The 22704-nt window shown below is 42.9% G+C and overlaps 1 protein-coding gene across 7 annotated transcripts in view; it reads right to left on the bottom strand.

The window, feature by feature from the left end:
* The window catches only part of LOC135900084 (puratrophin-1-like), a 716878-nt gene that overhangs the window by 29224 nt on the left and 664950 nt on the right, over positions 1 to 22704 (bottom strand). For 6 of the 7 annotated variants that reach the window (XM_070530832.1, XM_070530833.1, XM_070530838.1 and 3 more), the window contains 7 exons: positions 20117 to 20517; positions 17574 to 17858; positions 16543 to 16749; positions 14766 to 14841; positions 13128 to 13301; positions 6093 to 6182; positions 3874 to 4017 (listed from right to left, as the gene is read on the bottom strand). In XM_070530832.1, the coding sequence (XP_070386933.1) occupies positions 3874 to 4017; positions 6093 to 6182; positions 13128 to 13301; positions 14766 to 14841; positions 16543 to 16749; positions 17574 to 17858; positions 20117 to 20517 (1377 nt within the window). The remainder of the gene's footprint in view (positions 1 to 3873; positions 4018 to 6092; positions 6183 to 13127; positions 13302 to 14765; positions 14842 to 16542; positions 16750 to 17573; positions 17859 to 20116; positions 20518 to 22704) is intronic. The other variant, XM_070530837.1, reaches the window with a different exon arrangement.

The raw sequence follows: 22704 nt of genomic DNA, 5'->3' as shown, positions 1-22704 counted from the left end.
TTCCTCCCACATCTCTCTTAACATTCTCAGTGGAGAACGGAGTGTCCTCCCATACACTAGTTCTGCTGGAGAGAACCCTGTCGCTTCATGTGGAACCGTTCGCAAAGCAAACAAAGTTGCCGGCAGACAGTTCTCCCAGTCCTCCTTGTGCTCGTAACAGAGCGCACGCAAAACTCGCTTAAGCACCGAATGCCACCTCTCTACACTGTTTGACTGAGGGTGATAGACAGAACTGTGAATTAACTTTACCCCGCACTTTTGCAAGAATGTGGAAGTCAGTGCGCTCGTGAATACTGACCCTTGATCTGCCTGAATTTCGGCTGGAAACCCAACTCGTGCAAACACTGTCAAAAGCGCGTCTACTACTTCGGTGGAGCTGAGCTCTTTCAAAGGGATTGCTTCTGGAAACTTGGTGGCCGGACACAGCATGGTAAACAAGTACCTGTAGCCTGATTTTGTTTTTGGAAGAGGCCCTACCGTGTCTATTACAAGTCGTCTGAAAGGCTCTGTTATTAAGGGCACTACCTTCAGTGGAGCTTTCCAAGTCTCTCCTGGTTTACCAGAACGCTGGCAGGCGTCGCATGATCTTACAAAGTTTTCTACATCTTTGAAACAGCCAGGCCAGTAGTATTCCATAAGCAATCTTTCCTTTGATTTGTTTATGCCTAGGTGGCCGGACCACCCATTTCCATGACAAAGACTCAAAAGGTCCTCCCTATACTTAGTAGGTATGACTAACTGATCTAAAATCCTACCCTTTCGATCTCTGTAATGCCGATACAACAATCCTCCTTTCTCATGTATCGTTACGTTGCGCCTAGCAATGCCTTCTTTAGCTGTGTCCCGTAATTTAGCTAAGCTCTCATCATTCTTTTGCTCAGCTGCCAGTGACTCTCTATCCACGCGTAAGAGTTGATCAAAGTTCTTTGAGGCCGGTGATAATAACGACCCTGTCTCGCTTGGGAGCGCGTCTGCATGCTCTTCCTGCAGGCTAGAACTCTGACACTCTAGTGCTACGCTCTCATTGAGCTGGTCAACTGGCAGGCTCTCCTCAACTGTTCTTTTGTCCCTCGGGCCTAGCTCGGATTCGGGGATTGAAGCTATCCCCTTTTCTGCTTCAGCTGGAGGAGCTTGAGCATTTTCAGCCGACAGCGCCGCGATCTTACGAGCTTGGCCTCGGGTCAATGCCTGTATTATGCCCTCTCCCAGTTTGAGCCCTCTGTCACGCAGTAACTGATTCGAGCGATTCGAAAAGATGTAGGGATACTGCAGTGACAAAAATTTGGAAACTGCAGCCTCAGTCTCTAGCTCCCCGAATGGTCCACTGATTTTGACTTTGGCCATGGGCAGACATACGCTGTGTTCTTCTACAACCTGTTTTATCCATGCTACTTCTCCGGTGAAGTCCTCTACCATCACGTAAGACGGATGGACAATGTCCAGCGTGGCGGCACTGTCTCTTAGCACTCGGCATGGTTTTCCATTAACTCGCAGGTCGTGGAGATATGGACTTAAAAGTTCCATATTCTCATCCTTTTCCTCCACGTAGGAAAAAACTACGCTAGGCTTCTCGCAGTTTACAGCTATATGTCCCAGTTTGTGGCATTTGTAACAGCGAATTGGTCTAACAGATTCGAATTTTCTTTTCTGTTCTTTTTGTGTGGTTTCTCCGTTAAGTTTCTCCTCGCTCTTTTCTGCGGGCTTTTCCGCCATGTCTACAGGCTCGGATCGTCTAGTTTGCGCACCCTTTTTGAACGGAAATGGCTTCCGCGGTCCATTTCGACCGTCCCAGTTTCCCTCCTCGGCGTTCAACTTTCTACGGGTTGCGTACTCTTCGGCTAATTCAGCCGCCCTTTCCACAGTGTTTACATTACCTCTATCTTGCACCCACAGTTTCACAGCTTGGGGGATGGTTTTGTAAAACTGCTCTAGACACATGCATTCAATGATCATGTCTCTGCTGTCGTACGCTTCCGCGCTTTTAAGCCACTCGACTAGGTTGGCCTTTAAGCTATATGCAAACTCCGGATAGCCCTCGCTATCTTTCTTGCCTGTGCTCCTAAACCTTTGCCGAAAAGCTTCGGCTGAAAGGCGGTATTTCTTCAGGAGACTAGCCTTAACTTTTGCATAATCATATGCATCCTGCACACTCAATCTGGCGATTACTTCCGCCGCCTCACACGGCAACATAGACAGCAACCGCTGTGGCCATGTACTCGGGCCGAAGTTCATCTTTTCGCAAGTCCTTTCAAAATTGCTTAGGAACAATCCTATGTCGGTCCCGACCTCAAATGGCTTTAATAGCCTGTCCATGCGGTACGATTCTGCCTCACTTGATCGTCCCAGAGCGCCTTCACTTCCTTGAGACATCTCCAAACGTTTGCTTTCAAGTTCCAGTTGCATTTTTCTTAACTCGCGATCTTTATCGCGTTCCTCCCTTTCTTTATCGCGTTCCTCTCTCTCTCGTTTTTCTCTTTCTTTTTCCCGTTTCTCTCTCTTTTTGAGAAGTTCCAATCCCATTTCAATATCTTGCTCACTGGCCTGATTGGAAATTAGCTCCAATAATTCCGATTTGAGCATTTCCTTGCGTACATCTAGGCCCAGTTCCTCACCAACAATCAACAACTCGTCTCTCAGCAGTGTCCTTAACTCCATGACTGCTGCTTTACTGCCTTGATTCTGCTCTCTAAATCTAGCTAGGAAAACACAACCTAGCTAACACACAACAATCTAGCTTCCCTACTGTTCTAAACAGAACAACCACAAAATGAAGCCTAGAGAGTCAAAGCAAAAACCAAGCACTCACCACAGATACAGCACCATGTCGCAAAGTCCATCCCACCGCTGCCACCAGTTGTCAGGATTGGGGGCTCAATCCCTTCGTCCGTGGTCCTTTGCCAAGATTGGAGTACGGCATGAATTCGAAGGTAGCTGGCCCATGCCGTCGTCCAACTTATTTACGCTGAGATCGTTGATGAAGTGAAGAACTGCTTCTCAACGAGAACGAGGAAAAAGGGTTTATTTACAGAAATTAACTCAGTCTAACATGACTGCTTGAGAAAAATAGTATTAGTCCAACAGGACTGCATGAGAGAAGTGAACCAGTCTAACATGACTGCTCAAGAGAAGTGCGTCCAACAATCGCACAACCACAGTTTTTATACACTCGATCCGCTGGTCCTACGACGCGGCGGCTGTTCGTTTACACACCACCAACTCGCAGCTGCTCTGAAGACCAGTTTACAGACACAAAGGCACACACATTCCGAAGCCCAAGCGACGGCGTTGAAGGTGGTGCCGTTCCGGAAAATCGACGCCGCTCGAGGGACGCTCGTTGTTTTGCAACATGCGGAACCGTGAGAGCGCAAAGATAAGACGTTCCCGCGGTAGCTTCTTCAGGCGTGTCAGATCAGCGCCGCGTTGAGGAACTCGGGAATCATTGTCCACACACCAAACTCGTCTTGTCACAATGTCGAAGCGGGCTGGAGGAAGGCGGCGGATTCCAGCGCAAAGGTCGCTTCTTTGAACGCCTCGCAGCTGCAGCGGCGGAGAGCGGGAGGTGCGCGTCTTGCACCCCTTGTCGTAATCGGGTGGCAAGGTGACAATCTTGTTGTGCAACCCGCCGTTCTTTACAGCCTGTCTAACAGCATTAGTTATAATATCAGTATTACAGGGTTGTATGATATAACTGACTTGGCCCAGCCAATATATAAAAGTGCCCAAACGATTCACTATGCCAGTAACCATGAAAAAGCTATGATGGTCATGAGGTAATGAATAATGCTGGCAAGTGTCACAAAAACAAGGACAGAACTAATATCAGATGCATAAAACCAGTTTACTAATGCAAGAGAAACAAGTTACTGTGGGCACCTTTAAATCCGCATGCTCAGGCTCCCTTTCTGGGCATTCCTTCAGGATCTGCTTCAACAAGAGGGCGTATTTGCCCATCCTTTGTACTGGCTTCAGCAAGTAGCTGGCAAGATCCATCTTGTCTCCAAGCTCCAGCTGCTTTTGCTGCGTTGGGGGATAAAGGGGAGAAAATGTTCAAGAATCAAATGGAAGTTTTGTGTAAAGTTGCAAAAGAAATGGCAACTCACACTGACAAACACTTCATAAGTGTAAAAGAAAACTTTTGGCAAAGAGGTCAATTTAAATCAGCAGGGATGTGTGTTGCAAAATACCTGCCAGGTTACGATGGCTTATCGCTTCAAATTTGACCGAATACAGTGTAAAGTTTCATGCTGCAGCTACTGGCTAACTTACAATAAACTTTTTCCCAAAAGTGGTGTTGCAGTGTCATTTTCTAGGATCTCAAGAACATTTGACTCAATATTCAAGGACAATTCCAATGATTTCAGTGATACTGGAGGGAGAAACAAACCTTATTCATGCTTATAAACTGAAAAATTGTGATAGCTCCTTTTCGGTAGCAATTTCTTGCAATTAAGCAGCTGCCGAGTTTCACACACACTTCATGCTCATCAGATGGCTTTTCTAAGTCGATTTTCCAATTGTAATGATGTCTATCGCCTTCTGGCATGATGATTAGCAGTGCCTGAAGATACTACAGCCAAATATACTCGTTGTGTTAAAGCCAAACAGCCCCTGAAACTTACCATGTTTATCCAATTCTAACGCACCACCGAATCTTTAACGCGCACCCAAATTGCGCAGGCTTTAAATGTAAGGAAGTAAAAGTGCAGCTGAATGCAAAATGCACCTGAAATGTCACACATGCCCGATTTATAAAATAAAAGGACAACATCTCCCCACAGTCGCAATCAGAAAAACTGTGATGTGCAGAATTCACCTTCAAAGAAGGGAAACTATATTGCTTTTTTAAAGAACTTTCATAATGAAAGCGGCACATCGTCGTCACCATTTGCACTTCATTCACCACAGACAGCAACCAAGCATACAGGGACGGTATACTCGAGCAATCACTTTTAGAGATACTACTATCACTTTCATGAGACTCTGCATCGAACTTGCCAAAGTATGCTTCCGACAATGTTTGGCATTGTGCACAGACAGCGAGCTTGGCACAGCGCCAGAAACACTGGCAGCCGATTACACCGGCACAGTCAGTGTCGAGTCGCACAATATCTCGCGTAAGTGATAGTATTTTTAAAAAGTGATTCGTCGAAAACACAGCTCAAGATTGTAGTCGAACACACAATGAACCAACAGCAACTGGCACAAAATCGTGCTTCCTCGCCAGTTTGTGATGGCGATGACGCTACATCTCATGACTCTGACGATAGACTGTTGCCAATACTGTGAGCCATTTTGGTTTCCTATCTGGTTGTAACGTGCAAGCAATTTTGGTTTCCTATCTGGTTGCAACATGCAAGCAAAGGTGCACGTTAGATTTGGGTAAATACGATACTTTCTGCCAGGCATTCTTAGAGCTGATGGCTTGACCACTAAGGAGCCATGATGGCTCCAGTGTGAACAAACTAGCAAAACAACGAAATGGTGACATGGCTTGGTCGCTTGATCTGGCCTTGTCTAGCTCCACAATGACAACAGTAATTTAAACAGGCTTGTTGTCACAGAAGATTAGAAAGAAAAAAAATGCATATGCAGGCAAAATGGCAATGTTATCTGCACAGCACTTTTGTGGCAGCCCAAGATGCCTTATGCCAGAAGTGCACTTGCTTCAAACAAGATTTTTCAATGTAGCTGCAAAAGTCACTCCGATCTAAAGAAATGTGTTGCCTGTCAGTCTCTGCTGTCTCAAGTTTTCTGGTGTTTGTTTGCTTTGGCAAAACGTAAATCATGGTTAATGAAAGTGCGTAGGTATCCTAAAAAAGGCATATATTCACAGGGCAACATTTAAAAGGTGCTTGTAATTCCTTCTACACTATACACTACATACTGTATAAAGGTATTTGCTTTTCTATTTAGGCTTCAAGAAAGTCACGAGGCAGAGAACCAGTTTGGTGTACTTAAAAGTGTTCTTCTGCAGTATTCACTAATGATAAGCATGCAGACATACAAGTATAGAACTATAAAGGCAACAATGTTCAACCAAAAACAAAAAAACTTATCACAAGAACAGAACAATAGAAGGAACTGAAACTTACCTTAAAGAATGCATTGCCATATTCAGACATAAGGGAATCAGACTTTGGCTTATTTTTGTTGTACAGCGCATAAAGGTAAAACTGAGGCTCCTGAAAAGTACACCATACAAAGAGCAATTAAAAATATACTAAGAAAAAGAAGATCCATAATTACATATACTACGATTAGAACAAAAATTTCAGGGCAGTACACAAGCCTGGGTATGATAACTTGTACTGACCTGACCCCTTCATAGAAAAATGACATCTGCACTTCTATAAGCTGCATGTAGAGCAAGCTAACAAACTTCTTTAGAATGCGTGAATGGTTTGAAGAGTTAAAATATTCATATTAGAAAAGCAATAAAAAGTCAAATCAGCAGACAAAGGGGCTTGAATGTTTCTGCATGCACAAAAGAAATCCATACTTCATGAAACAAATGAGTTTATAAAAATGCATCAAAGGGAAGTAGCTTAGCCATCTACAAAACAATATAAATGACACACATAGAAAATAAAAATGGCATACAAACTATCTAGCCAGTATGTTTTTCTGTAGTACACAAGGGGACCTATTCTGTGACGATCACTTTCGGTGATACTATTGCCTTGGCCCCGCCGTTGCCATTGATGCGCGCAGATTGGCTGTTTTAGCAAGGCCAGAAAATGAATAGTGCCTTCTAACAGTTCCAGTCTACACCAATTTCATGTTGCAGTATTGTTGAGTGCTCCCGACATAGTTTGAATCAACGAACACGTCGTTTCAGGGTCAGTTGGCGGTGATGTGTAGTAGACACAAGAGAGTTAAGTGGTAGCTTATAGTAGTGCTTGATGGCGGTTTGCATGCAGGCTTCGCTGTAGTTTTGCCATTCTTTCTATTATCTACCTGGAGGTGCGTCAGAACATTGTAGGCATCTATTTTTAAAAGAAAACGCAGACAACATCGCACAAGCACTGTGGCGCAGGCACGTACCCAGGATTTTTTTTCGGGGGGGGCCCACCACCTCCTCCTCCTCCTCCTCCATCATCATCATCATCATCATCATCATCATCATCCTGTTTTCTGTCCACTGCAGGACGAAGGCCTCTCCCTGCGATCTCCATTTACCCATGTCCTGCGCCAACCGATTCCAACTAGCGCCCGCGAATTTCCTAATTTCATCGCTCCACTTAGTGTTTTGTCGTCCTCGATTGCGTTTTCCTTCTCTTGGTACCCATTCTGTAACCCTAATGGTCCAACGGTTATCTAACCGGCGCATTACATGACCTGCCCAGCTACATTTTTTCTTCTTGATGTCAATTAGAATATCGTCTATACCCGTTCGCTCTCTGATCCAAACCGCTCTCTTTCTCTCTCTTAACGTTATGCCTAGCAATCTTCGTTCGATCGCTCTTTGCGCGGTCCTTAACTCATTCTCAAGTCTCTGCCCCATATGTCAGCATTGGCAAAATGCACTGATTGCACACCTTACTTTTCAATATTAATGGTAAGCTTCCAGTCAGGAGCTGGCAATGTCTGCCCTATGCGATCCAACCTATTTTTATTCTTCTGTGAATTTCCTTCTCATGATCAGGGTTCCCTGTGATTAATTGACCTAGGTAAACGTACTCCTTCACAGTCTCTAGTGGCCGACTGGCGATCCTGATCTCTTGTTCCTTTGACCGGCTATTTATCATTATCGTCATCTTCGGCATATTAATATTCAACCCCACTCTTACACTCTCTCGGTTAAGGTCTCCAATCATTTGTTGTAACTCGTCTGCATTGTTCCGGCTATTTATCATTATCGTCATCTTCGGCATATTAATATTCAACCCCACTCTTACACTCTCTCGGTTAAGGTCTCCAATCATTTGTTGTAACTCGTCTGCATTGTTGTTGAATAGAACAATGTCATCGGCAAACCTAAGGTTACTGAGATATTTGCCGTCGATCCTTACTCCTTTAATCCTTACTTATCCTATTTATCTTTACCTTTGATCCTTTCTCCCAGTTTAATAGCTTGAATTCTTCTAAGCACGCAGTGAATAGCTTTGGAAAAATTGTGTCTCCCTGTCTCACCCATTTCCTATAGGTATATTCCTGCTTTTCTTGTGTAGAATTAGTGTAGCTGTAGAACCTCTGTATATATTCCTACGCGAAGGACGAGCCAGTAAGACGAGAAACTATTTACAGATTATATTTACAACAACGGTTGCAGCGCTGACCGGTTAGATTCACAGCGCGAGCCCAGTTCGTTCTTCCTCCTCTTTTCTGGAGTGATGGCGCCCACGCACCTCGTTAAAACAAACAAATACCACACGCATGTAGCAATATTTTTCAAGCTTTTTACGTAAGCGTTCTGTAGTCCTTGATTACGTAGCGCCTCTAGACTGCTGGTATCTCTACTGAATCAAATGCATTTTCGTAATCTATATAAATCACGTAGAGAGGCTTATTGTACTCTGCAGATTTCGCGATAACCTGATTGATGACATGGATGTGATCCATTGTAAAGTATATCTTCCTGAAGCCAGCCTGTTCCCTTGGTAGACAAAATCCAGTGTTGCCCTTATTCTATTGGAGATAATTTTGGTAAATATCTTATATAATACTGGGAGCAAGCTAATGGTCCTAGAATTTTTCAATTCTTTAACGTCTCCTTTTTTGTGGATTAGTATAATGTCTGCATTCTTCCAGTTTTCTGGGACCCTTGCAGTCGATATACACTTCGTATAAAGAGCCGCCAGTTTTCCAAGCATTATGTCTCCTCCATCTTTGATTAAATGGACTGTTATTCCACCTTCTCCTCCCGCTCTTCATCGTTTCATGTCTTGCAAGGCCCTTCTGACCTCATCGCTAGTTAAAGGAGAGTTTCTGTATCCTGTTCATTACTGTTTCTAAGTGAGGTATCGTGACTCCTCTGGGTACTGTATACAGGTCAGCTTAGAATTTTTCCGCTGCTTTTACTGTATTTTCGAGGTTGCTTATGATATTATCCCTCTTATCTTTTAGTGCATACATCATGGTTTGTCCTATGCCAGATTTCTTCTTTACTGATTTCAGGCTGCGTTCATTTTTTTACGGCTTCTTCGGTCTTTCTCATGTTATAGTTTCGAATATCAGTTATTGTCGCCTTGTGGATCAGTTTTGACATTTCCGCGAATTGCGTAACGCTGTGCGGCCGCCAGTCCCATACAACCACGTAGAGTGCAGGACTCTGCGATTCTAGACGTACTGCGCTCACCAAGAAAGGTTAGAAAAACACCCACATAAGCATAGCAGAGAAGTGGCTGCGTGAGGCGGTTCGACCGATAACTGTAGAAGCGTCATTCAAAGCAAGTAATTATTCTCCACTTCCGGCGGCGTTTTCTCTACTTCCTTGTTAAACAAAAAGATGTTGATCCATAAATATTCTCATAAACAATGGTTAACATTTTTATTATTGCCTTTTGCTTGCAGTTTGGTTGTTGCGTTGGCTCTCTCCCTTAGTAGATCGCTTAATTTTTCAACTCCTTGCGAATTTTGTTTCCAGTTTCCAATTTTGCACGAAAAGTGCTATACAATTAAGGAAAAACAGACGAGGTAACGGGCGACAGTCATCTTGCTTATGGGTTTAAGGGTTATTGCAGAGTCTCATGATGGACGCTCTTTCACATCATTTTATTTCCCATCTTATCTAACCCATATCACTTGTACATGGTTCCGGGCATCTGCCAGCGTCGCGGCGAGCCGTAACTCAAGTAAATAATGAAGCAAAGGGAAAAGTTAAACGCAATTGGCGTTTTCTCCGGCCGCAACTCGTTCCATGAGAGTATAGACCAGCTGAGTAACAACCGCATTCCTCTTCTGGTCCCAGGATCAGCCTAAACAAAGAAGGTTGAGCTAACAAAAGCAACAGCTACATCACCATCATCAACCATCTATTCCACCAACCACCATCATCACCATCTATTCAACCGTCACGCGCGTGCGTGACGGTTGAATAGATGGTGACAACTGAACGCATCTCGAGTTAATCGCGCGGGTGCAAAATCTATGAGAAAACTGTCCTTCACATTACAAGAGATGCCGATAACTACCGCCATCTAAAAGGAGTGAAAAAGGCAGCATAAGGCTGACCGATGAACAGCTGCCAAGTCTCAACATTAATCTGGCGGCGCTTTAGGAATGTGTGAGGAGTGGTGGCGTGGGTGGGGAGGGGGGGGGGGGGGTATGCCACTTGATTTCGGGGGGGGGGGGCCCCCACCCTGGGTACGTGCCTGCTGTGGCGTTTGCTTTTGTCATGTTTACATGCTGCCCTCATGTGCTGCCCTTCTGACGGTGCACGATGGCAGACACACAGACGCAGAAACAAAGTGTATCAGTTTATAATATCATCTACATTGTACTTCACAACCATGCAACTTGTAGCACAATTTATTAATTAATATAACACATTTCACACTCCCTTTTTCAATTTATTTTACCTAAAATGGCCATAGTCAACCGTAGTCAGCGTGCGGAACACGTACTATGGCCATTGCACTCAATACACCTCAGCCGCTCTGCACTCGCACGGTGCACTCTCTCGCATGTTGTGAAGCATTCAAGACGAGTGTTGCTAGTGCATGTCACTGTCATGGGTAAGCAGCCGGCTGATTTATTGAACGTGACAATCGCCAAGGCGATAGTATCGCCAAAAGTGGTTGTCGCAGAATACTCAAGATATGATTTGACCAGAATGAGTTGGCTATTTATATCCACATTATAAGTACTGTAAACCCTTGTTAGCTTGATCTCTGATGTCTCAAAATTATCGGTCAAGTCGAAATTTTTTTTCGGGCCATAGTTTCAAACCATGTGTTTTTCACCTCTTGTATCTCTAACAGTTTTTGCAGTGGGCTCTGCATACCTTGATATCTCAACTTCAAAAATGCCAGGAAAAAGGCAACGAGGCAGTATCAGCACCGTCTCTTACACTCACTATTTCCCCAGTGGCAGCTCACTAACATTTGCTTGGCTGCTAGCTGCCACTACCTGCTAGCTGCCTCACATGGCAGCGGTGAGCTGGGAGTCTGTCTTCTTTGTTTTTTTTTTTTTCCTCTCATTTACGATTCTGTCAGTGACGCATCAGTGTGGTCACAGTGTATTAATTGTGACCTTGGGCAAGATGATTGGAACTTTTGAGCAGGCACAATTAGCCCACATGCTGTGCCCAAAATAAGCCAGCTTGCCTATGCAAGCCCACAGTGTTTCAGTAACATCATGGCTTGATAAGGACGCTCACTTCGTGCTCACGCGACAGTGAGGCAGAAATGCAACGTCCCTAGTGGGCGTTTGCTAAAGGTGTGGCAATTGCGCTCTTCTGTATTTTCGGTTTCCCAAGTTAAATTGTCCAGAATTCATTATGATGCAGAAAGTAGCAGCATCAGCTTTTTTTGATGCCTAAAAACTGTTATGCTCCGATGACTGGCTTCAAGTACTGCATTAGTTCAATCATTTCGTTAACTCCGAGAAGCATGCTGTCTTGGCACCGTGCCAGTAACACCGACGCCTCTGGTGCCAATGCATGCTAAAGCGAGAGAAAATATTACTGGCAGTATTTTCGAAGGGCTCCATGTGGTCTATGCATGACCAGAGGTCTTCTATTTTCACAATTTCACGTATCTCGAAACTCTGCCTATCCCAAATTTTTTTCCGATTTTTGCGGCTTTGAGACAACAACTGTTTGCTGTATTCTGTTGCTATGCCTTCAATAATCTAAACTTCCAACAATCTCCAGAGGGCAAACAGGTACACTCCATATATGGAGTATAACAATTGCAAGGATGTCATACTTTCACTGGTAAAAGTGGCATAGCATATGCAATCATCTAATATAAATGTAGGGGGCAAGTTCGATGCTGAGAGCAGGTGGGATGAGTGAGCCTCAGCTGCTTCCTCAGCAGTACAGCAACGATGAAAAGAATACATGGCTTTTTTGTGCCATCGTTCCCACTTTTGCACCTGCACATGGGAGATTACAATTATCTAGCCAAAGAATCACGAAAGACGTGCAACGTAGTAATGCGATCAGCCTTCTTACTCTACTTCACATGCTTCCCAGCATCTATCACTCTATCCATGTCTGTCTCTAACTGCTTTCCCTGACCCACCGCAACTTGGGTCACTGGGTAGTGCATGGTGTAATCATTACAGCCCCAGGCTGCTGTGCTGAAGGAACCGGGTTTGAAACCAACCGTCTGACCAACTTCGGCCACCGAGTATTTCACACTGGATGTGTGCCGCTCTTCGATAAACTTCTTTCACACCAACTCAAGTCACTGAGTACGTGCCACTGTTCAATGAACCTCTTCGATTCCAACTCGGCTCACTGTGTGTTTGCCGCTGTTCAATGAACATCTTTCACACCGAATCGGGTGACTGGGTATGCGCGCTGCTTTTCATAGACAAAAGAAATACTTAAACATTTTTCGGGTGCTCAGCAGAATCAAACCCGCATTATATTCAGCAAACCTAGTCTGAATTCACACGAGTACGACAGGTGGAGCTTGCGGCAGCACCGCTAGATGGCACGGTGTGTTCAGAGAGAAGCACAAGAGAGTAGCCTGGCTGCATTCACACCTCATACATGACGCACTTCGGCAGTGGCAATATGGTGTGCCATTACATTGCTTGAACACTGATCGCACTAACCATGTCTACATTTATAGTGAGATGGTACTGCGGTAATTTTCTCATTATTATTTTCTTTCGGTTGCCTGCAAACCACATTCTTAAATCTTAAACTAGCAGGCTAGCAAAACGTTATTTTTCTATATTGCATTTCTGAGGGAACCTGAACAGTAAAGTGCACAAAAAAAGTGACAAAAGGCAAAAGAGTGGCATTGCCCACTTGACAAAAAATCCTTAACAGAAATGCCTTGAGAGCCCCATGTCCTGTGACATTCAAATCATTAGCACAGCCTCTCAGTTAGACAGGAAGTTATTAGTGTGTTGGGGTTAAATTTACTGTACAATTCAAGGCATTATAATTTAAAGGCTAGACAACATTAGAGTATAACAAAGAAAACAGGTTTTTCTGATGATCTTACATATTGCAAGAAGCACTGTCCGACCATGAAGGGACATGATTCACACTGTTCCAACTGTTGGAGGAAATAGAGACTATGAAACTCGTAAATCTTCTCTATGTTCCCAAAAACAACATTGCGTTGGCCCCGCAAGGCTTGGGGTATGTCTTCTCTCATCAACTCCGGAATGTAGTTCTGCAGCGAAACCAACATAAGAAATACATTGTTAATACACATAACTTTACAGCAAATATAGTTATTTTTGAAGCCTTACATTCACAGATTGCAACAGATACAGACATAAAAGCACCAGCCATCAAGCAACTTTGCTTAGCAACTTAGCAACTTTGCACAAAACTAATGGTATAATGACTTTAGTTGACTGAACAATAGGTCACCTAAAGAAAATTACTACTTGTATCATAAATTATGATATTTTAATATCTATGCACAACACCTATCCAGCTGCTATTCTTACATTCTAGGAAACATATACATGGTGCAGCCATGCCTACAGCAGCAGAAGGGTGCCACTTTACTTGATTACAACAATGTGTAGGTATCCAACAGGTGCAATTTCAATACTAGATAACAAAATCCACTAATTATTTCATAACAAGCTATTTTCCACATGCAGTTTCCACTGCTTGCGATTTCTGCACAGTTGTGGAAAATGGGCTCACAGCCACGATCATAGTGCACAGCAAGCCACTCACACAAAGATATATTGGAAAGGCAGCAACCCACACAAATTAAGTGAAGAATAAAATGAAGAATCCGCTTGCTTGCACAGCAAGGACTGTGGTTGTGAGCTCATGTTCCACAGCTGTGCAGAAATCGCAAGAAGCAGAATTCAGTTACTACGCTAGATTATATTAAGCCACAAAACATAAAACTGAACTTGGAGTACAGGCACATCAGCACTGCATCAATTTACTTGTCAGCTAAAGAATTATCATTTCGAGCAGTATGCCAAGTTGGTTAGTTGGCTGAACTTAGTCGTGTCCAATGCACAGAAAGTGAAAATATTCAGACAAAAACAGTGTGCTACTGTGCAGTCTATTCCGCTCATTCATTGCAAAATGGCATTTCTTGATGAAACCTGACTTTTCTGGCCTGTACATGGTTGCCTAGAAGTGAACGTGCCCTTACAGGGCTGTTTTTTCCCTCATGCAAAAGTGCTATTCACGAAAGGCTAGCATTTAGATATTTTTATTTTTTCGCCGTCTTGATTTTTTTCAGCTATAATCTATCAACTTCTGCCTTCTTTGTTGTAGTTGCCACAATGATCATGGCTTGTACAGCATAGACCATTAAGCAATGAGACAGAACAGCTTTGCGAGGCTGTTTAGTTACTGATGCACTTAGCACTGCCATTGCACATATACTTGTTTTCAGCCTTCAGTGTTTTTGTAGCTTCGATGTTTTTGTAGCATTGATCAAAGTCGCAGTTGTGGCACCAAGCTAATGGCACTCGATCCTAAGGCAATTCACTAGAAAAATCTAAAAATAACAAAAATGTGGTACATGCTCCGAGAGTTCACAACGTGCTTCAAGGATAGCTATGACATTGTTCCAAGCAGGAAAAAAAAAAAAAGCAAGCGCATGCACCTCTTGTCGAGCTAAAAAGCCAGCTTTTTGCTGCATACTCTTCCTTACCTCAATAATGTATGCCAATGACTTGACATAGTCTCGTTCTGTTTGTACCATTTCACGCATAACGAGTAGCAGAGTTCTGGAATAAGAAGTGAGCAGGTTTATGTCATACAGTATGGCCATTTATCAGGTAAACATTATTCAAAACAAACTTATACATATCCCAAGTTCAAATGTATATCAGTACTGCCTTTTCCTCCAATAAGCATTTTGCAAAAACAACATTCCAAACCTGCTAGAATTCACAAAAGAAGTGCTCTGAACCTCCTAAAAATTCATTACGTAGAACTACCACAAACAGTCATTTTTATCAGCTAAGAAAAACAAATTAAATGAAAAATTAGGTAATATATACTAAGCAGGCATTTTTACGTAGTGCAAGTATCAAATATTACGTTAGAGGTGCCACAAATTCTACAAGGAGAGCTTCTGCACTTGTGGGCTTAACTTCCAAGAAACCTACTAGTATACACCTGCTTCGTAGCCTTGCCTTTCCACACCAAGTTTGTGGTATGCACTGCATTGCAGCAGCTTGTCAGCATGCCGATTTTAGTATTTCACCTGCATTGCAAATGCAGTGTAAGCATTGTCACACAAGTTCCACTTTGTACATTTACAAAGACCATCAGAACAGTAGTACTTCTACCTATCAGTGGCAGACACAGAGGACTAATGACACGGAACATAAGGACCAAATGACCTCATTTGTCTTTACATTAGTTCATTTAAAACAAGAAATTAAACATATTACTGCAGTTAGGAGATGATGGCGGGTATTTAGGACTAATGTGCGACTTACTCCTGTTTTACCCTATATTTTTCTCATTGTAGAAACGCACAAAGCCTCGAAGCTCGGAATAGTGCATTTCAATGGGGATGCTGGCCAACAAGTGGTAACAACTCATGCAAACATGCTTTCGTCACTGCACCCTTTGCAACATAAAAATTTGCCTTCTCAACTAATGTTTAGTGGGCTGATTACACAGACTTCTGTGGAGATTACAGGCAGGGGATGTTACACAGACTTACTGCTTCAGCTATAACTGCCCGAAGGGTCTACTTATGAAAGCTGTATTAGAGTACCCATGCTGCTCCCACCATAAGAGCACTTATGTTTCACTTAAACTGCCTTATCTGCTATGAATCAGTGGAAATCTGGTGAAAATTCACCGAGATTGTTTACATTCCACTGTCAGCAGCATTACACACATAATATTGCATTTGTACCAATAAGCAGGCATGAAATCTGCTAGGTCTAGTGAGTCTGATAAAATGACAACACTAATGTCTGTAAGTGGGCTCCAATAGATAAGAGGTGTAAAAGCTGCAACTAAGTAAATCAACTATGTCAGCATTCTTTGTTTTTTCTAATCGAATGAATAAGATAACATACTAACAGAAATGTCACAAACTGGTTCAAAATCAGTATGTTAGGCCATGCCATGCAGTAACACCCCCCATACTTATCAGAAAACAGGTGTCCAGTGTGAAGAGCGAGCAAGCAGCAATTAATGACTCATTAACAAGCAGATGATGGAGAAGCCCGTTGTGGAAGAACAAACAACCAAGCAGAAAAGAGGAGGTTGGACAGCCAAGGCAACACACAATCGGAAGGAGGATCATTCTAGCCAATACTTGGTCAAAAAAGGACATAGTGCAATACTTGGTGAAAAAGGACAACACAAGGCACAGGCCCGTGGAAGACTCACGTAGCGTGTCAAAACAAAAAGGAGCACAAGAGCAAGAAAGAAGTGTGTCACAGCTGCACAAGAACACTGACTTTCTGTTTCTCAGCTGTTCCTCGCTGAAATTGGCATCACTAATGGCCGAGTCAGCTAGCTGCAGAGCAGATGCTCGGGTCAAGAGATGACTGTTGACTGGGACAGGAACTCTGCTGCCTCGACCAAGGTCGGATGACTGCCCTTCACTCTTGGCTTGCTCAGAATCCAGTGAGGTCAGCTCCTCTGACTCGGGAGAGCTTATGGAACTTTAAAGTGGGAATAGGGAAGATCGTGCAAAGAGAGGGGGAAAAAAAATTTTTTTGTCTTATACGACACATTAACATGGACTAGCTTACTTCATTTCACAATATCAATTTGACAGCAGTAACCCTTATCCAAAGTAAGCTCACAAGCAGCGAACACATTTAGTAGCTTGCAAAATTCCTGATAACTAACATTAAGGAAAAATAAAATGCTTCAGAAACCAATGCAAGCTTGTCTTTATACCAAGTATAATCGTCTTTTTGACCATGAGCATCACATGTTACAGATAGCTTAAACTAGAGAGATTACAATTACACACAGTTAAACACAAGTGGCTATTCAGACACTGCAGAGCAGATCTCGGGTAAATTTTCTGACATAGCAATTCTTTAATTCTCAACAGTTCTCAGAGCTCTGTAGTAATAAAAAATCTAAGCAGTACTCATTATCATTATTAGAACAACTGAAAACATATCATATATATACAGCAATAGAGTAACTACAGAAATGTATTCAGTTCACATTTACATAGAGTAAATACCCCTTCAGTCCTGTAGAAATTAACTCAACCTACATTCAGCATGAAGAGGATTCATTGGACACTTAATGCCCGATTCCTAGGCAAAATATGCACTTTTTATCTTGACCTGTTTTTAGCAGTCTACTATACAGCTCTGAAATTTTACAGAGCGCACCTTATGAAATTTTCTCCTTCACTACTCCTGATGGTACCAGAAAGCAGGGCCCCATCGAAAGAGGGCGAAATCAAAGATACTGTAAATCAGATAGGAATCTGAAGGCGCATTATCCAGGCTGTTTGCTCTACCTTGCAAGTCCATCACTCCCTTCAAGGTCTGCCATGGCCGTGCGGTCGGACACCAATCGTTCATTTTGCGCTCGAACCCTGTCACTTGCTCGACTCAATGCTTCCTCGCAAAGCTGCCATGTATAGCTGCGCCTCATCAGCTTGCGTTGCGGACGACACTGGTGGCCTTCCTTGTGCAAAGAGTTGCGCACTTTTTCACGCAATGCACTCAGTCCCGCAGATCGGGGACAGCCGTCCTTGCTCCGAGATTCCAGGAAGCTCCGCGAAATGGATGTAACAGGACCTCTGCAAACAGCCACACCGAACAGTGTTGCATCAAACAATTTGTACAAGTATACTTGGATATTACATCAACTGCTCTGCAAGCCATTTCCTAGATCAAGGTTTCAAAGCAACATGCCCAGAATTTTCTGCACTATGTTAACCCTTTGAGGGTCAATGACGTAAATATACGGCGCCGCGAACAAGACCAAAAATGGTCGATGCCATATATTTACGGCGCCGTCTGTACGTTTAAAAAGCGCTCCAATTTCCTAACTTCTTCTTTTTTGTCATGTGCTGCCACTATGTGGGAATACAGGGAATTTTTTTTTTGCGATTCTCTCTCTCAGTTTTCGTTGCATGGTTTGTTTTAGAGCTAGTTCGCTCCCTCACGTCTATATACTATCACTCGTGCATAGGCGAGCGAGCGACGCTTTGGGTTTTGTTCCGCAGGCGGTTTCGGCTTCTTGCGCTTACAAAACTGATGGTATCTCGTTACTAATTGCTCAAAGGGTGACCGCCTGTCTCTCGCTCGTTTAGCGCACACAGGGGTGCACATAGGTAGGATGCCGCCGTGCATGCGTTTCTGTTGTTTTTCTTTTTTGGAGACTCGCAAAAACTATTTGCTTCTGATTGGCAATAAAATGAGGATTAGCGAAGTTTGTCACAAATTTTGCTTTTTTGACGGGCACACAACCGCAGTTTCCTTGAGTGCGTGCACCTACGCGGTTCAATTACATTATGGATGTAAATATTAGTGTATTTGATCCTTGCGAAATATTCTCATGTGCACATTTTCAAACCCTTAAACTATAACAATGCATTAAATTTTTCATTCTTATAAGTGTATTTCCTTTTTTATAGTTGTTATTCATGGAGGAAGAGTACATATATACCAACGCAAAATATTTTTTTTTGCTTTTTGGTTACCCTAGAAAAATTACGGCAATTTTTTTCTAAATAAATCCCTAAGCAGAATTGGAATCTGCAATAAAAAAAATCGACCCTGGGCGGTCGCATATGGCGAAAAAAATCGACCCTCAAAAGGCTAAAGAGTGCAAGCCACTTGCAGTTTAGCATGTAAAATAACTTATTGTTTGAACATGCTTTTGTAATCAACTGAAAGTGGTGTGTCGATGTGATGCTATGTGAAATTTTGTCGCCATCCATGGTTGCCATCTTTTGATAGCAATGGTGATGATGATGGCTAGACTGGCTATGACAGTAGGCTGTTGTGTATTACGCCAATGCGGTTTTGATTTTACTTCCATATCAGATTGCATCATGTAGGCAATTGGACGTTCTTGGAAATAAAGGCGCACAATAGAATCAGGTAAACACCATATTAACTCATTGTGAGCTATCATTTTAACTTTAAAATCCTCCTAGGGCAGGCCGAAAATAGGTGTTTTCAATGGCAGGTGATGTGTGTTTGATGCATTCACTGTACCCTAAGCACCGCGAAGACAGACACTACCACTATTGGGGGGTACCATTAGGGTCATGCACGCGCATGCTGACCAGCCTAGTCGGAATTATACGGCTAAGGACAGTTTCAGAATCAAAATAAAATAAGTTTGGACCCATAGAAATGTGAGGGCACCAGCTGGGGCCCTCGGTCAGGATCAAATTAACTGGAAAATTGAATTAACCCCGGAGTCAAATTAAAGTTGTCTGCCGTGTTTACTATTCCTGTGACATAATAATATGCAGAGTGCACAGGCATCTTTTTATGTTGTTGTGAAAAGCCAACACAATGATTTACAAGAATTAGTTATCACACAGAGAAGTAGCACCCTTTATAGCATAACCATGCCAGCGAAATGAATCCACATGGAACTTGCTAACAAAACAGGCCACTCCACGTGCAAAAATGTGAAGCTGACGAAAATATACGTCAAAAGCACAATGTACATAGCCACCACTTTGACATCACTGTTTGTGCGACCAACATTCACAATAAAACAATATACACTCACTGGGCCTGAACCACGCACACTCGTGATGTGTACCTGCTTAAATCTAGAGCCACAGATCAATACAAGTGTTCAAGCGATTTCTTTGATAACAATTCATGTCTACAGCTGTGACCAAACATTTTCCAACGATGGCACTTGCATGTAATTGAAAGTTGTAAAAAAAATCCAAAACTGCTTTGTTGTGTGTTTAACAATTTCTGTCAATCCCTGCACTGTGAACAAGTACCGTTTCCTACATGGTACATTAACAAAGTCTCCAATATTTGCATTTGTGTTCCCTATTAGGTGAACTCGCAGACGTACCTTCGTGTCAGGTCATCGGTAATGAGGCCCTGGCTAAGAAGCTGCTCCTCCTTCTCCTGGATGTACTGATCAAGGGCAAAGGAGTCTTGCACCACTGATGTGCCTCCAGATGCTGGGAATGCTGTGTAAGAGTTCATGGGAGGAGGAGTCGAGTACAGGTGGGGTTGAGTTGTGGCAATAGAGCGGCGCCGCACAAATGAACAGTACGGCGTGCTGGTCGAGCCAGGGGTCCAGCTGTTTTGAGGAAAGAGGCTGCACCCATCCATGGCTGACGAACGAAAGCTGGTGGCTAGGGACGGCGATTTGCGGCCTTCCAGCTCCAGCTGCTGGCGAGCTCGTAGTAACGTTGCATGGCGCGCTTCCATCAACTCGGCTGTTTCACGACACCTGGCTTGGGCCGTCTGCACCAGAAAAAAATATGTTATCCAAGCCGCCTAACAGATCAATACCATATTTACTCGCATAATGATCGCACTTGCATAATGATCGTACCCCTGAATTTTGTCGTCAAATGCGATTTTTTTTATTTCCCATGTAATGATCACACCCCTAACTTGCCGAAGCGATATGTTGTGTGCCAAGTCTAGCTAATAATAATCGCGCTTACCATCTGTCGAATGCTACTCGAACGACTCTTCAAGACAAACCAAGCGGTCTGCACACACCAGACATTCTTAAGCAGATGCCCCATTTCATTCATCACTTTCTGCACTTCCATGACAAAAAAAAAAGCTACAATCAAACTTGCCTTTAATATGTGTAGGTTTTATAATGATTGTAGTCAACAACAACAAAAAAGGCGCCTTTCGATTCTTCTCGTCTGCACTCGTGGGCACGCAACAAATCGCGAGCAGCAACGACAGCAGCCACGTCTACACTGATACGTTAGAAGTGTACCCCATTCATACGCCGAAGCTTGCAACACAGCTAAGATATTCGCCCACCCTTAGCGGAAACCTGCCGTATTAGGATAGTAGTGAAGACAAATGCCGCAGTTTCCGCAGCATGCCCGCCATGTGTTCCTATGTCACTGGCAGCTAAGCACGCCCATCTGTTTGTGTCCCCTCAAAGTGGACATGGCTATGTTATTGCTGCAAACTTGCCGATATTAACGATATTATTCATTACTGATACGGAAGAAACTGTTTCAATGCATGTAATGTACTCACAAGAAGAAAAAAATCGCGTTCGGCGCGTTTGGCTTGCTCCGCCAGCCGCTATTTTTGTTTTGGTGTCCCGCACTACATACAGCGGCAGCCGCCTATTTGTTGACCTGTTGTCATCTCGCAGCAAACGCGGGATAAAAAAAATATTTTGTTCTTTTTGCGAGAAATTTAACTTGCATAATGATCGCACCCCTGAATTTGCGTCAATTCTTTTACTACAAAAAAGTGCGATCATTATGCAAGTAAATACGGTAAATTGCTTATTTTCCAAATATGACCACCAATGAGGATAGGACAATTTTGCTGTTAGAACCTGCAGACAGCATTGCCTATCCTATTCCCCAAGTCAGTTTTTGGCACTGTTCATCGCCATGTCAGTTAAGCACTGTGCTGATTAGACACCAGGTTGAGATTATAGTAAATAGCCTTTTCTTTAAAACTACAGTAAAATCTCACAGATAATATGGACCTGCATATATTACTAGGCGAGATTCGTTACGCTGTCACTGGCAAGTTCCTTGTCCGAGAACTCTTTCCAGAAATAGACATCTATGTCATCAAGCATGTTCTAAATGCTGTACTTGTTAAAAGTGCGACACTCCAGTGCATTATGGCAGTCAAACACATGCCATCTCTTGGTGTTGCAATGAACATGATGGTAGCCATGCAGCAATAACGAACTAAAACTTATATTTTTGGTTGAAACTTTGGCTTGAATCATTATATAGTACCAGGTGGAAACATGGAACATTAAGAATTGGAAACCATACTCATATTACATGCGGGTTCTTATGGTACATGGCCGATATTACAGCCAATGAACGACATTACATGCATGTCTTTATTAAGACAAGTAATTTGCTTTTCACACAAATATTAGTTTATTTTACAAACTTCTATGTGCCAACTGGAATAAATAAATTTTTGCTCTAGTATGTGCAAACGTAGTACAATTTGAAGCATTTCAGACATCTTTGTGTTTTTGGCCAAATAGCATGGCCCGCCATACTTTTATTATTCTTCACGAGTATGTTCTAGCATTTTATTGAAATAAAGTTATTCAGTATATTTCAAATAAAATGACTACCTCCAATTAGGGCATATAAGAAACACATTGCAGAAGTAAGGACAGCTAGGCCAGTTGGTGTAAGAAAATTATGAAATGGCACAAAAGACAACAATGAGAAGCAAACAAGACTGAGCACTTTAGTTTAGAGACAGTTTCATCTTGACATTTGTTTCCCTTAGTCTGTCTTTCACATTGTTTCATCACGTCATGATACAAGGAACGGTTTTCACAGTTATGAATGCTGGGTACAAATATTTCAATTATCACAATAACCGAGAACTCCTGGGTTTATAGCCTTAATATAAATTTCAATGAAGCTTTTATAACAGTCTTGAACAGATTCTGGACAGAAG

This window comes from Dermacentor albipictus, chromosome 1 (genome assembly GCF_038994185.2).
Source record: "Dermacentor albipictus isolate Rhodes 1998 colony chromosome 1, USDA_Dalb.pri_finalv2, whole genome shotgun sequence".
Lineage (NCBI taxonomy): Eukaryota > Metazoa > Arthropoda > Arachnida > Ixodida > Ixodidae > Dermacentor > Dermacentor albipictus.
The sequence above is the reverse complement of the archived record's forward strand: the minus strand, read 5'-3'. Positions and strand labels throughout refer to the sequence as shown.